This window comes from Pseudopipra pipra, chromosome 15 (genome assembly GCF_036250125.1).
Source record: "Pseudopipra pipra isolate bDixPip1 chromosome 15, bDixPip1.hap1, whole genome shotgun sequence".
NCBI classification, from domain to species: Eukaryota; Metazoa; Chordata; class Aves; order Passeriformes; family Pipridae; genus Pseudopipra; species Pseudopipra pipra.
The window spans coordinates 927,640-942,764 of record NC_087563.1 but is presented as its reverse complement, the minus strand read 5'-3'; the positions used below and the strand labels follow the sequence as shown (position 1 = coordinate 942,764).

General features: G+C 49.2%; 1 protein-coding gene across 2 annotated transcripts in view; it reads right to left on the bottom strand.

Moving 5' to 3' along the window:
• The window catches only part of FGF18 (fibroblast growth factor 18), a 76,575-nt gene that overhangs the window by 41,007 nt on the left and 20,443 nt on the right, over window positions 1–15,125 (bottom strand). For both annotated transcript variants that reach the window (XM_064671401.1, XM_064671402.1), the window contains one exon: window positions 3,227–3,407. In XM_064671401.1, the coding sequence (XP_064527471.1) occupies window positions 3,227–3,407 (181 nt within the window). The remainder of the gene's footprint in view (window positions 1–3,226; window positions 3,408–15,125) is intronic.

The window sequence follows — 15,125 nt, the reverse complement described above, 5'->3', positions numbered from 1 at the left end:
GGGATTCCTCCAGCCCTGCAGCATCGTTCCTCCCTGAGCCAGGGCTGGCTGCTCATTCTGCAGTACTCGTGGTGGCTGCTTGGAAAGGAGCAATTCCCTGCCTGAGATCTGCCCCCTCCCTTCTTTTCTGGGCACTCTCTGCAATCAAGAGGTGAGAAGTTTTACAGAAGTCAATAAAACCTTGTAATAAAAGCAACTTCCCTTCAAAGGCAGGACAACCCTCCCATGCCAGCCATTTGGAAGTTAGGTATGTGAAAAAAAAAAGACAAAGAAAAAAAGCATCTCTTCACTTGGACACTGTTCTTTAACTAGTTGTGAATGTATGGGAAGAGAGGGGAAAGAGGTGCTAAAACGTTATTAGCTCCCCTATCCTTAAAACTGGCTAGTGCTAATGGCTGGTGATGAGCATTATGGACCTGACAGAGTTCCCCACGAGAACCCTGAGCCTGTGTGGCCCTCGCCTGATGTTATCTTCTCTTAATGGGACTGAGTTGTTGAGAGAATTCAGGGCTGGAGCCAACTCAGGGGCACCTTTTCTCACATCTCTTGCCTTTTCTCAGACACTGGCTCTTGCCTGTCCTCCCAAAGCCTTCCCCAAGCCGTAATCCTTAGGCCAGCAACCCACAACACCCCCACCATCGCCTCCCCGCCAGGAGGGACAGGGGTCAGGCAGTGCAGAAGCCGCGGGAGCTGCACTGTCTGCAAGGACGATGCAACCCAGGAGGCAGTGGGTACCCCCGGAGTGAGGCCTGGCTCTGGCACACCGTGCCAGCAGGGAGGCAGCCAGAGAGGGAAGGAGAGGAAAAGGACAAGGAGGACACACAGCCATCTGCTGCACGGGAGGAGAGGTGTCCTCCTCCAGACGCAGACCCGACTGGCAAGACGGAGATGTGGATCAAAAGTTTGCGACTGTTGAGATCCCCAGACCCCGTTTAAGCCTCTCTCTGGTCTTGATCAAAGGTTACTCCATAATAATGCCTCGGGGGGAGGGGTTCCTGGCACATAATGAACCCTGTGTCATTGCCTTTGTGTCCAGGTTTGGCTGTAACACAGATGGTTCTCACTCCAGTAACTCCGACATCTCTCCCCTCCATTATCCCAGAGAGGAGCTCTGCGTGGTCACATCCCGGACCGCCGTGTCCCACCTCACTGTCTCCCCGATTATCATGCTCTGAGTGTTCCCGTGCCAAGCAGGTCGATGAGAGGATTTCCATAACCTTTCAGCAGGGCTAGGGACGAGAAGGCTTCGCAGCCTGACGCCTCAGGGAGTTTGATGAGGAGGCGCCGGGAGGGAGCCGGGGCTGGTGTCGGCAAACAGCCCCCAAGGCCGGAGCACTCCGGGCTGTTCGAAGGACGCCAGCAACCAGGAGCGGGGGGCTTTGGTGGCGAGCAGGGATGCAGGCAGCAGGAGCTCCCCAGACGGGAAATCTCAGGCTCTGCCATGGTGCAGCATCGCCATCGGTCACGAGCACGCTCCTGCGCGCCGATTTGTTGTTCAGACACGATTGCATATGTATGAAGGGGACAAGATGGGCTTTGACACATAAATTAGCACTTGTCAGCTGCTCCCGGGCACACTTCCCTGCTGCACCCACTGTAAATGCCGCCTTCTTTCACGAAGAGGAAAACTCCATCGCGGCACCTGACAGCCACCGCGGGCAGGAGCCTTGCCGGGCGGCAGCAGCAGCACCCAGCGATTCGTTTACATATCAAACCTTATGAGAATGAATGCAATAAAGTGACACAATAATTAGCAGCCAAGTGGCACTTTCCCCTCCTGTTTTATCTGGAAATTTGGGAATGACAAAGGACAAGGTTGATGAGACCTCAGGGCAGGGCTTTCCCTGAGAGATGGAGTGACTCCACACAAGGGCAGTAGGGGTTCACTTCACACCAGCCAGGTGCTCTCTGGCTGTCACGTCCTGTGGCACAGCTCACGCTGCTCCTCCGCCTCAGCAGTGGCCAGAGCTCCCCTCTGTGCTCAGCACAGCCTGTGCCTCATCAGGCCTGAAGCTTCCTGAGGGATAAAACTGTTCCCAGATTCTGCACTCCACCTCACCAGTGCTGCATATGAAAGCAATCTCACATGAATGGTCACAGAATCACAGAATATGCTGAGTTGAAAGGGACCCATAAGGATTGTCGAGTCCAACTCCTGACCTTGCACAGGCCCATCCCCAAGAGTCACCCCCTGTGCCCCAGAGGATCAGCCAAACCCTCCTGGAGCTCTGGCAGCCTTGGGGCTGTGCCCACTGCCCTGGGGAGCCTGGGCAGTGCCCAACCAGCCTCTGGGGGAAGAACCTTTTGCTGAGATCCAACCTGAGCCTGCCCTGACACAGCTCCAGCCATTCCCTGGGTGCTGTCCCTGGTCCCCCCAGAGCAGAGCTCAGTCCCTGCCCCTCCTCTGCCCCTGCCCAGGCAGTTGGAACTGCACTGAGGTCTCCCCTCAGTCTCCTCCTCTCCAGCTGAACATATCAACGTGCACACCCCCCTCTGCAGCAACACATGAACATGTGGGGCTGTACGTCCCAAAGAGAAACAGGACGAGTGTTCTGAACAGCCCTAAAATCCTCACAACAACCAACCTGAGCAAAAGCATCTCAACCACAAGCATCTCAAAACACACCAGAAGTACAGACTTTTTTGTCACTCGGCCTCAAGCAGCATTTCCAGCACGCTGCTTGTGTGCAAATCACAATGAGAAGAGTTGAAGGCACTGCTAGCGCCTGTATTTTTTTTCCTGTAAGATCCACATGCCCAGACATTCAACTTGAGCTCTCTCAAAGCTCCTAAGGACTGCTTCATTTCAGCTCAAACCAAATATCCCTCCACCTGAAAACATGAGAGTGCTTCACTGAAGCACTGAGTTTGCCCAAACTCGAGCCCAAAGTTCATGGGGAAAGGACTTCCGCAATCACCAATTTGGGTATCATTTATGAATTGCAGAAGACACACCCTAACCCATCCCTTGAGCAGAAAAAGATTTTTCTCTTCAAGCACCATCATACACTAATAAACTGGAGCATGGCAGTATTTTGGGAACTGCCTGCAGCTGAGAGGCAGCTCCAACAGAACAAACCTCATGTTCTTAATCTGGAAAGGGTTTTTTTCCTTTTATTCTGCTTTTTATTGCTCTTATTATTTTTCTCTCAAGAGGTTCTTTGCACAACATGCTGGATTAAAGCCTTTGACCTTCAATATGGGGGATGCCAGTAAATATTCTTACCATATTTATCTCCGTCTTCTCCTTTGGCACTGATCCTCCTGCCGAGCACTTGGATGTGCTTCCCGCTTGTCCTGCTGTAGAGCTGATAGAGCCGAAGCTGCTTCCTGCTTACATCGTCCCTCGCTCGCGTCTGGTTCTCCACGTGTATCCGAAAATCCACATTCTCCTCGGCAGCAAACATCTGAGAGGGATGGGGAGTTGGGAGAGAGAAAAGAACAGACCATGAACACAACAAGCCTCTTGGACAGGACTGCACACCAACCTGCCAAGGGGCACGTGGTGCCGAGGACTCAGATTTGGCTGCCCTTCACTTGACAGCCGTGGCCACGGTATCAGGCACTCAGCGTGTAACTCTACCCAGAGCTGGCTCTCAACAGTAAACTAAACTTGAGGGTTTGCAATCAAACGGGGTTTTTTTTGAATAAAAACTTCTGTCTGGCCCTGCATTGATTTAATCCTGGTCAGCCATGCTGGCCATAAATTAAGCTCTCCATTGCATATGCAAAACCTCTACCAGGTTACATGGACACGGACGGGAGAATGGGGATGGACAACCCCATCTCAGGGATTTGGTGCATCACCCTCAGCGTCTGCACTGATTCCCCAGATTAGCTCCAGGGAGAAGTCAAAGGAAAAACTATCTGTGCTGCCCTTAGCAGACTGGGCTTGAGCTTTGCACAGGCACGAAATCTACTGCAATAAAAGTGTCACAGGCACTCTTCAGCTTAACTGTTTCACCAGCTCTGCCCTTCAGTGAAGCCAGCTCACTGGTGATTGTCTGTGAATGCATTTCTGTCCACCTCAACTGGACCACGGCTTGGGGAGAGATCACAAGGAATGGTGAGAGTCATGTGCCACTGCACACCGTGATCAGCAGGGGTGTGATTGCCTCAGCCACCTCATTTGTCTCTTCTGGCCAATGCAGTAAATTAACCTTAGTTCACTACAGTCTTAAAATATTACCTGAAACTTTTTGTTTAGTTTCCTATCTTAACTGTTCTCAAAAATCATCAAAACAGGATTCCCGCTTTTGCTTCCATGAGTCATCCTGACTTGCCCAAGGTCCAAGTACCTGACAGCACAGATGTTCTCAAGATGCCCTCCCAAAGGGGAGCCTGGGCAGCATGCACCCTAAAGCACTTCACACCCAAACAGTATGAAAGCCCAAAAATCGCTCCATGATCTGTCCATCTGTGATCTGTGGAGCATCTGCACCATAACATCCACGCTGCCCACTCCAAACTCACAGATGGACAACATTTTGGTAGCAGACTCCCTTCACAGGACAATAAATCATTTAGAAACATGGGACTCTTGTCCTCCTGTTGGCCTGCAAGCAAGTGTTCTAATGTATCAGTGTGGGGAGGGAGCAGGCGATGCAAATGAAAAAGGCCAATAAATCCTTCTTCAGATCCATTCCAGACTAAAACACATAAGAGCAAGTGGCCACAACACATGAAACAGCCCCACTTCAGCTTCCTGCATATATCATCTCATACCAGCAAATACTTCGAAGTCATACACTCCCTGAAAGTCAAAACCTCAAAAGAACTTTTCAATTATCAAGGGGACAACCAGGCCTGCAGTGGGAGGAAAACTTCAGGCCGGCAGTGCTGCTCAGCACCAGACCTTCACTAAGCAACCTGAACCAAAACACCACGTTCAGCACAGTGGCCACAGCAATGAGGTTCACAGTGATGTTGCACGATTGCCTTTGGTGCCATTATTAAATGCTTGGATTCTGCTATTTGAATTTTTGGAGGGAAAGTGATTTAACTCTTTTTTGCTGTCAGAAGCCCATAGGGAGCTGAAGGCATGGGCCCAGGCTGGGCAAAGGGAGGCTCAGGGTGATGCCAGGTCTAAACAGACATTCATGGAGTTGACAGAAGTTACAAGGGTTACAATATTTCCCACTGTCAGAAAATAGCACAGCCAGAAGCTGTGACCCAACACTGAGGATGTGAGAGGAGAAGCAGCTATGGCACCTGCCCAGAAGGCACGGTAGGATGGCACAGTGGGATGCTGACAGAGTTCTTTCAGCATGGAGCTGAGTTCTGCTCGCTCCACTCTCTCCAGGCACCATGGCAAGCAGGACTTGGCTTTTGACAGAAATAATATTAATGTCTTTTTTTCCTTCCTACATGTCTTCTTGCTTTCTTTTCAAATGCCATTGTTGCAAGGGATGTTAAACTACCAAGCCCAGAGATGTTCCAACCATGCTGACAGTCTGCCTCATGCCCACAAAGCAAGACTATTTGCAGTTAAAATTCTGGCTCCGTCATTTTAAGATTTAAAACAGATTTTAAATCAAGATGACGTCGTTACATTGCTTTCACCACATGTTAATGAATTTCACATTTTTCTAGGAAAAAAACCAAAACAGGTGGGATCTGAAGTGGGGGGAAGGGCATGTTGCTTTGCTTTCTTAGAAACTCCCAACAGAAAAGGCAATCTGTTTTCGAAAACATGTTTTAATTCTCTTCTAATTGTCTCGGGAGCACTCACACTGCAGAGGCCCCAGCCCGCAGCTGCAGTGCCTGGGTGGACTGGGGAGCACCCACGGAGCATCCTGCACTGTGCTCAGCCCCAAACACATCTCCAACACTCCTACGCATGTTTGTCACCACTGTCCTGCCTAAGAGCAGCTATTTAAGCTTTGCAAGAAGGGCACATCCCCCTGGCAGCGCAGGGGGATGACATCTCCTCCTCCCCCAGCCAAGGACATGGCTGGCACTACCCACAGCCCAACACTTCATCCAAGCCCAGCAGCAGCTTGATGCAGGAATCAGCAGGTGACACTGACCCCCGAAATACAGTCAGCCCAAGTGTGAATCAGTCCATCACTTCTCCAGCAGCAGGCCCAGCTCTGACCTAGGCAAAGAAATCCTGGAAGAAGAACGCACTCCAGGTTCCCCTTGCAGCTGACCTGTCCCCTGGCCAAGAAGCTGTGGTCCAGAGCAGCAGTGAAACCACCCGGATTTAGCCGCCTGTTTAAAGATAAGCTCATGCTTAACCACTCTGTGGAAACAGGATGCTCTGCTGGAGTGTGGCCAAGGGGAATTAGCTGTGCCAGCCTGGGCTGCATCTGGCCTGCAGCAGAGAGCATCAATACCCAAAAACAAAATTTCATGCAGTGTTGATTTCATGAGACAAAACCTATTTGATCACTGCTGAAATCCACTCTCACAGGATCCCTGCCCTACAGAGCACACTCCCTCAAGCAGCGAACTTCTCTGAGATAAAAAGGTCCATTTATATATATACCATAAGAGAGACTCTCTTCCCTAAATTTCAAAAAAATTAGTAACATATGTCTCCTTCAGCAACCGATCACCAACACTCAGTCAAGAAGGTCACCTAAAACCAAGTACATCCACCCCCAAATATATTTCCATAACAATCATAAAAACAAATGCAGAAATGCCTTTAAGTCCCTTAAACTTAAGGGCTTTCACTCCTGTTCACCAAAGCAAAAGGATTTTTTTTCCTTTTTTTTTTTACTGTTGATATGTTGTGCTGCTTATAAAGATATCATACACAAAGGGACCACCATCTTTTTTTGGCCTTTCAATCTGATCATCCACGTGTCCACACAGTAGGCAGCAAAACCCACAGACTGGATCCAGAGCTGCACACAACAGATTGCTGAAGGGAACAGCTGCTTGCACCTTCTGCCTCCTGACCAGCACCACACCCTGTGGGACATTCTCCAGGGACAGGAGGCAGGACTCCCCCAGCATTTTGGTGGGATTTGAAGTTGTATTATGGTCTGGTTTGCATCTATCCAACTGGCATGGGCCTCTGTCTATGCACAACAACTTCAACGTCTCAGGATAGTGGTTTCACATAACTCCATCTCATTCTTTGGCAACAGATCTGCAAAATCCCAGTCGTTAAATCAGAGCATCAAATTTGGTTTAATTTTCACTCTTGCTCTCTTTCTCTTTTCCATCAGTTCCTTATCCATTTATTAGTTATTTGTCACTACACCTTTCAGTGATAATATACAGCTACAAAGACATCCTAAAAACACACTTGGCAATACAGAGCTTATGCAAGAGAATAAACAGCATTCCTTTAAAAAACAACTATCACCTCAAGCCACTGATGCATCAGAAACACCTCACACCTGAAAAGAAGCAGCTCTCCCTCCTCTGTTGTCCTTGTCCAATCATTCGAGGTAGGTGCATTTAGTCCTACCTCCTTTCCAAACAGCCACCAGAAGCAGAAACGACATCTGTCTTCAGCAAGTCCACATGGGAGATTTTCCAGTGATTTTTTGCCAAATGATTCTTACACAATGAGTACTTTCATTTTAAATGGCTTTACAACAATCCTTCAGCTTAAAGAATGACTCCCCTATTTGTTAAATCCCAGACACAGGGTGAGGGAAAGACCATTTTGCTGATGCCACCCAAGGTTTCACCACACAGCAATCCAAGAAAAGCCTCCGACAGCAGCAGTGTCAGTCCCGCACAGGCTGTGCCCCATCTCCGCACTCGCGGATGCCTCGTGTGAACAGAGAGCAAGCCCAGCCCCACCAAGGTCAATGAAATCCCCACTGTGCCAAGCCACATTCACAGGATTTGGCTTTCCACCCAATCAACCTCCATGCACTTAGGATTTTCTACTTCGAGCTTTCCAGTAACAGGGGATGTTAATCTGTTGTTGTTCATGTCATAAAGCATTACAGCATGAGATGTCCAAGGCCCACAACATGGCCAAGTTAGCTGGGAGCTGGACTTCAGAATTTCCTGATGTTTTTGCTATTTATGCTACGGAGCCTCCAAGCCTCAATAGAGAGCAAACCATTTGTTATTCCCCCAGCTGAATCAGGAATACAAAATCCCTCTCGCTAAGGGCCGTACCGATTGCAAAAGATAAACAAATCATGCTATTCAAAGTCCTCTCAAACCCCATCTGATAAGCAGGAAATACTTATTACCTTTCAGCCATCAAATCAACCCAATATTAATGATTTTCTCCATGTCCTTCTAAACACATGAAAGTTAACTTGATAAGGTCAACAAGAGGATATCCAAGACAGATCTTTCTCAAGTCCTCAAAGGCAAGTAACAAACCACTTTGCTTCCATGACTTTGGCAAAATTCCTGTATGCCAATTACAGAAGGGTTTGCTAGCTCACCATGACAGCCATCCTCAGCATACAGTGAAACACAATGCACTCCTTATTTGCTGTTTTTTCCTCCACTTAGCTGCAAAGTCAATCCATAGCCAAGATATTGTTACCTTTGTGTTACAGAGCCTAGACCAGAGCCAGGCAGAAGTGGATGGGCACTGCTTGGGTGTAGTCACTTCTTTGGGCTTAGAAGTGCAAATTAGAAATTCATTTAATGCAAAGCAGCTCCATGTTCAGATATGCAGAAGGAAACCAGAGTGAAGGGAGTGGGCACTTTGGAGTGAAGCTCTGCACGTTCCGTGGGAGAGAGGCTATGGCACAAGAGTGCCAGAATCGCACCAATGCAGCTAAGCCTTGCAAAACAACAGAACTTAGAGATTTACTTTGGTGTTTGTTTCCTCCTGCTGCCCATGGAAAAATATTTTTTCCTTAGAAAGTAAATATCCAAAAAGCTAAGCTGCACTCTGAGTCTTGGGTGATGTCACTGCGGTTGGTGACTGTGCACCCTCTGGGATGCACTGAGAAAGGGCAGCACGGTGCACCGTGGAAGCAGTTGTTCAAAATGATGCAGATACGAGATTCCGCAAAAGATTCCACCAATGGCGTTTACAAAGTACCTCACTCGAAACATTTTTTGATTTTTCTTTTTGGTGAGAAAAAATATTTCATTGGACACGCATGAATGTCCCATTAAAAACCCAGAGGCCAAAAGATCTCACTCCACAAGAGCTGTACCACTTTACAGATTGTCCACAAATTAGGACATGAACCATTTTTGTCTTTGATTCCTTAGAAGTCTGTTTCAGAAACACTTCACTAATATTATCTGCCTTCATTTTCTACCTCGTATATTTACCTCCAGTTTACATTTGTTCACTCTATGTCCTGGTTCCAGCCAGGACAGGGTTAAATTTTTTGCAGTAACCAGGAGGGGGTGTGGCCAGGACCCAAACATTAGGCTATACCACCTCATGTCATTGCCAAGGGCAGGAGGAAGAGACTCTCTTCTGAGGAGAAGGGGGTCCTCAGGGGGCAGCGGGGCAGGCTGGCACCAGCTGTGGTTGTGTTGAGTCAGGCTGGTGAGCATTTTGCATGTGAGCCACTTTCGTACACTTTTGCTGTTAATATTGTTGCTGTTACCGGTCCTTTTCTTATCTCATTGCTGTTTCCAGTAAATTGTTCTTGTCTCAACCTTTTTTGCCTCCAATTCCCCTCTAGGAGGGGGAAGAGGGGGTAGGAAGGAGGGGTAGGAGGAGGGAGCGGCAGTGTGGTTTGGAGAGTCTCAGTGGAAAAACTAAACTGGGGGGTATCGTTCCTAAACCATGACACTTTTAGTAACAGTGTCCTTCAGCTTGAATAATGCTTTTGCCCCTTGTGCTTCTCCTTGCAATGCATTCAGGCTATTCCCCTTCTCTGCTCTCTTCCCAACCTCCATTTCACCATGCTGCAGCATGAAGAAAGCCAAGAACAGACCATCTCCATCTCCCCTCCACCTCACAGAGGGGCTCCTGCCTGCAAAGAGGACGGGTGCCAAGCTCTCCCTTGGCATGGGCCCATGCAGGAGTTGTTGGCCCATCACAGCGAAAAACCCAGAGCTCTCCCTGCTCCTGCACAGACAGGCTCTGGAACTGAGCCCCACATTGCTTGGACTTGAGTGTTTTCAAGTTGCTGCAGTATGTGAAATTCAAGGCAGTTTGCTCACTCTTAATTGAAGTGCTTGTAGGGATGGAGCTGGAAAGGAGAAGGAAATGGGGTGATAAGGGGGTCAAGCCTGCCTGTCCCTTTGAATTTCAGATATGTTAAATAAGAACCAAAGGGAAGATGTTTCCAGGGCTTGGAAAAGGGGACATACAACTCAGTGAGGTGACAAATACTTGGATCCAAAAGCTGTTCTGCAAGCGAAGCCTCTTTTCCTCCAGAGAGCTGCCTGCTACATTCAGAGGCAGATTAAATCTCCTCAGGTAGTGTCAGACCTCTGTTCTTTCCGAAACACACAGCCTCTGAGAAATACAGCTATTGCTCAGCCACACTCCCCAGCAGCTCCTGAGATCCCACCAGCTGTCCAAGCCATGGATCACTGCTAAAGCAACGCATCCATCCACCTTCAGGTGGCAGACACAGTGTTACTGAACCTGGTATGAAACCAGGAGGAAGGGAGGATGGAGTGCCAAAAAACTGGAACCTGAGAGTTTCAGGAAATGAATGTTTTATGGCCCATCAGCCAGTATTTGACCATTTTCTAGAGAAAGATGATGCCACCTTCAAAAAAAACAAGTTTCCCCTTTTCCCCTTTTAATGATGGAATGAGCCGTAGCCAGAACTGTGAAAACACACCATTGGTGAGATGGTGACATTTTAAACTTGCTCCACCCTGGGAAATGGTTAATTCTGAGGAGGAGCAGGCTTTCAGCCTTGATTAATGGCTTTTAGAACCCCAGCTGTCCAGTCAGCGCTGCCCACACTGCACAGCTTGTCACCAGAGCGCTGCCCAAGTGCTGCAGTGCAGCTCTCAAATGCCCCACCACCCCCATCCTCCCCATCTCCACCTGCATCTGCCTGTTCTCACCAACTCAGAGCCAGGTCACTGCCAGCAGCCCCTAGGTCACATTATTACTGCCATCCATCCCCACGAGCAGCTGCAGCTCAGCAGCCCTAACAAGCCAGTCCACCCTCTGGCACCTGTGCTGTGTTGTGGTGCAGCAGCACCAAAGGGGCCAAGACAGAGCCACCTCCCAGCACACAAAGGCAGCTCTTTCCCAGCTGGGACCAGTTCCTGCTACCTGTGCTGACCAAAGCAAACAACCCCGTGCATCTCAGCTGAGGGAGATCTGCAGGACGCCACCACTTGCCACGAGCTCTCAACAGTTTTGAGTCTCCAGAAGTACAATTCAGATCTTAAGTCTTTTTATTATTTTCTCCAGTTGAAATATATCCTTTTTTTTTTGTTTCGTTTAGTTAAGGGCTGGTGTTATTTTACCACAGCAATCCATCAGGCAAGGAGCAAGCAGGGCTCTTTCTTTCTTCCTTTCTTCCTTTCTTTCTTTGTCTTTCTTTCTTTTTTAATGCTTGTTATATCTCTGCTATATACTTCCTCTCCACATAGAAATATCCCTTCAAAGCTTGATATTATTGAGCAGCTTTCAACCATGCCCAGCAGAGCCATGTATTCTCTGCATTTGTCTGGCCTTTGTTTCTAGGAATGAAATACCAATGGCTGAACAGTGTGACTTCGTTTCACTCCTTCATTCCAATACTTGTTCTATTTCTATCCCACTGGGTCAAACTCACCTATTGTGAGACCTCACCGATTTCAATTACATCAGGGATTAATTTGTTCCATTGCGTTGAAGCTGTTAATACAATCCTGGCTGGCTCTAGATTAGAAAAGGCACGGTGAGACCTCCCTCGCAGGCAGTGTGTTTAACAGCAGTCTTGATCTTCAGTTTTGTTCAGCAGTGGGGTGGTTTTTTCTTCCCTTTGTGCCTCTTTGCCCCTCTTTTCACAATCTTCCCCTTCCTTTTTAAATTGCCCTTATCAGAACTGGGTGGTCCTTCTGACTTCCACTGTGACTGGCAACGTGTTGCCTCCCAGAGCCGCTGCCCAGGGCTTGCGAGGGAGGTCAGCGCTGGAAGGACGGTCCGACCTGACACCACACAGATATGACCACTCCAGCTTTGGCACCTCATCTCCCCCAGTGCTGGATTTCGGAGGGTCACTGCAGGTCCCCATGGACCCAAAGGGAACTGCAGGTGCTCAGTTCTGCAGCTCCAACCCTTGGCCAACTGCCTGTCGACCGAGGTCTCCAGGGGAGAACGGAGATGCTCCGTGTGGGAGATGGACACGCTGACGTGTGTTTGTCAAGTGGCTCTGGCTGTCCTGTCCAGGATTCCCAAACTGGGACACAAGACCGTGACAGAGCTTTAAAATGTCCCTGTGGTCTCATAGGACATCTCTGATATCAGTGATATGACAGATCCTGACTCAAAATTGTGCTTATTCATGTGATTTTGTCTCAGGGGGAGACACCAGTGCAGGGCAACTCAGGGCCCGCGTCAGTGCAAAGCAGTTCATCTCTGCTTGAGTGCTACAACTCCCTCCCACAAAATCCACTGCTTTTCATTTGAAAAAGAATCCAACCATATCTTAGCGAACTGTATTTTTGGGAAACAATGTGATGATTCCAGAATAATAAGAACAAGAGTTTCAAGAGATAAGCAGAAGGAAAATTAGAGGACATTAAAATCAAACAAACAGCTCAATAAACATATTCCTCTCATGCTAACTGAATCCATTAAATTTCCATGGTGGTTTCATGAGGTCACCTCAGGTTTCCATGGGGCAGCTCTGTGCAGCCTGGGCTACAGGAGCTTGCAAGCATTAATGCTGGAGCTGTCAAACTCAACAGACAGAATTTGGACAGGCTGGGTTCCAGGGCTCCAAATTTGTTCCCATGTTCAGCACCCAGTTTTCCAAAATGTACAACATTCTCATTTACTACTGCACTGTTTAATTTTTTTTTATTGGAGAAAACATAGCAATAAGCTGGACTAGTATCACCCAACTGTTTATTTAACTCTGCCACTCACCTTCGACCTTGGCAGAGCCATCCAGGGACAGGGTGAAACCCCAACATTCCAGACACTGCCCTACCTGCCATCTCCCAGTCCAATCACCCACTCAGGTCTCACCCCTTTGGTGCCAGGTATTCCCTGGACAGCACTTCCTTGTACCTGCCTGGCTTGGACGTGGATGGTGTCTGATCATGGCAACCCAAGTCTTGGTGCCAGCAGAAACCCTCACACCTCCACAGCCCCAAGACCTCCCTGCATGTGCATTGCTCTGGACACAGAATGTCAGAATGCTCTGACCTGGAAGGGACCCACAGGGATCATTGAGTCCAACTCCTGGCCCTGCCCAGGACACCCCAACAATCCCACCCCATCCCTGAGAGCATTGTCCAAACACTCCTGGAGCTCTGGCAGGTTTGGTGCTGTGCCCACTGCCCTGGGGAGCCTGGGCAGTGCCCAACCACCCTCTGGGGGAAGAACCTTTGCCTGAGATCCAACCTAAACTTCCCTGACACATCCTACCATGAAGATCAAACTCACCCTGAGACACACAGCCCATGGAGAAAAGAGAGGATCGGCTCTGGATGATGTGTTACACTCCCAGCAGCTCTCACAGTCCTGATCTACAAAAAGTACTGCTTCCCCAACCCTTAGCTCTTCAAAATATCCCCCTCTATGGTTGAAATCTGCCATGGTTTCTTCCAGGTGGTTTTGCTGGGGATGGGCTAAGCTCCCATTGATGCCACTTCACCACAGTCATTTCCAATGCTATCAAGTTCAGTGAGGGCAAACCAAAACCCTAAACAATTCTCCCCCTTCCTGCCATGCCTTCCACAGGGTGCACTCTCTGCTCAGGGGCAAGTTTCCGTATTCATTCGCTCTGCTGATCAGTGGCAACGTCCTTCAGACTTCGCATGCGCCACAGGCAACCCTGCACCCCCGAATGGCCCTGTCCTGCTGCCACCACTCCTCGCTGCTCACACCAGGACACACATATTTCTCAGAAGTGGTTTCATGCCCATATCCCTCCTCACTGCATGAGTGTTGCTGAAAAGAAATCTACAGCAGGCTTTGCAGAACAACTCCAATCAACCCCTGTGAGACCGTGGATCAGGGAACTTGGCATGCTACAACTGCCTCCGCTACCTTAACACAACAAAACTTTTCTTGCTGAAATAAACTGCCCTGATATGCAGGAATTATACCCATTCTGCAATTCAGCCTGTTGCAAAGAGTTGTCTGCTAGTGGTTTCAAGCAGTTGAAACAGGCATTCAAGAAATAAAACCTTGAGAGAAAACCGTTACGTCTCACCAGCCCAAAACACAGGAGGAGTGAACGCGGTCCCCGGCGCAGCAGCAGTGCAGCGCCCTGTCTGCATCACCCACCCAGCGTGCGTGGAGGAGGAGGCCCTTTTTGCAGCAGACCTAGCAGCCAACTTACTCCTGAACAACTTAAAAGCCTTTGCCCAAGGCACAGGGAGCTCTGCAAAGGTGAGAAACAAGGGTGAGGGTCTGCCCCCCTCTCCCAGGGTGCTGCTGGCTGAGCACACGGTCTGTGCCCAGCACCCTCCACTCCTCGCCCTGTTTCACACACCGTGGTGGAGGAGCCTGGCTTGGCAGGTGGGGCTGCAGTGAAGACCAGGTCAGTGCTCCCAGCAGGATGCTCCTGGAACAAAAGCTGCAGCACCCCACTAAAAATACTTACCAGCAATTTGTCTGTCTCTTCAAACGAGACCTGAGCCCAATTGCTGACAAACCTGCCAGGTTCAAAGCACTCCTGACCTTTTCTCCCCTTCCCTCCACCAGCAGCAATCTCTTGCCAGGGCAGATGCTCCAGCTGCAAACCCGTTTGGCCACAGCAGCAGGGCAGAATGGAAACCCCAAGCCCACTACCCTGAAACTGGTCAGAGGTTTCCCAAACCCTGGAAAAAGGCAGAGTCATTTGCTGCGAGGGCTTGAAACGCCAGTTTAAAGCACAGGCCCGCCAGGTTCAAGGTGACCTGCTCCTCTGCTCGATACCAGCACAGACAAGACCTCCACAAAAACAGGAGCAAAAGCACAAGACATGGAAAACCCAAAGGATACTCAGGAAACACTGCCATCAGAAGGAGAAGGAATATCATCAGAGACCAACCTCCCCAAAATGGAATAAACATTTGCAGGGGCAGCACCGCAGCAGATCCGATACTTA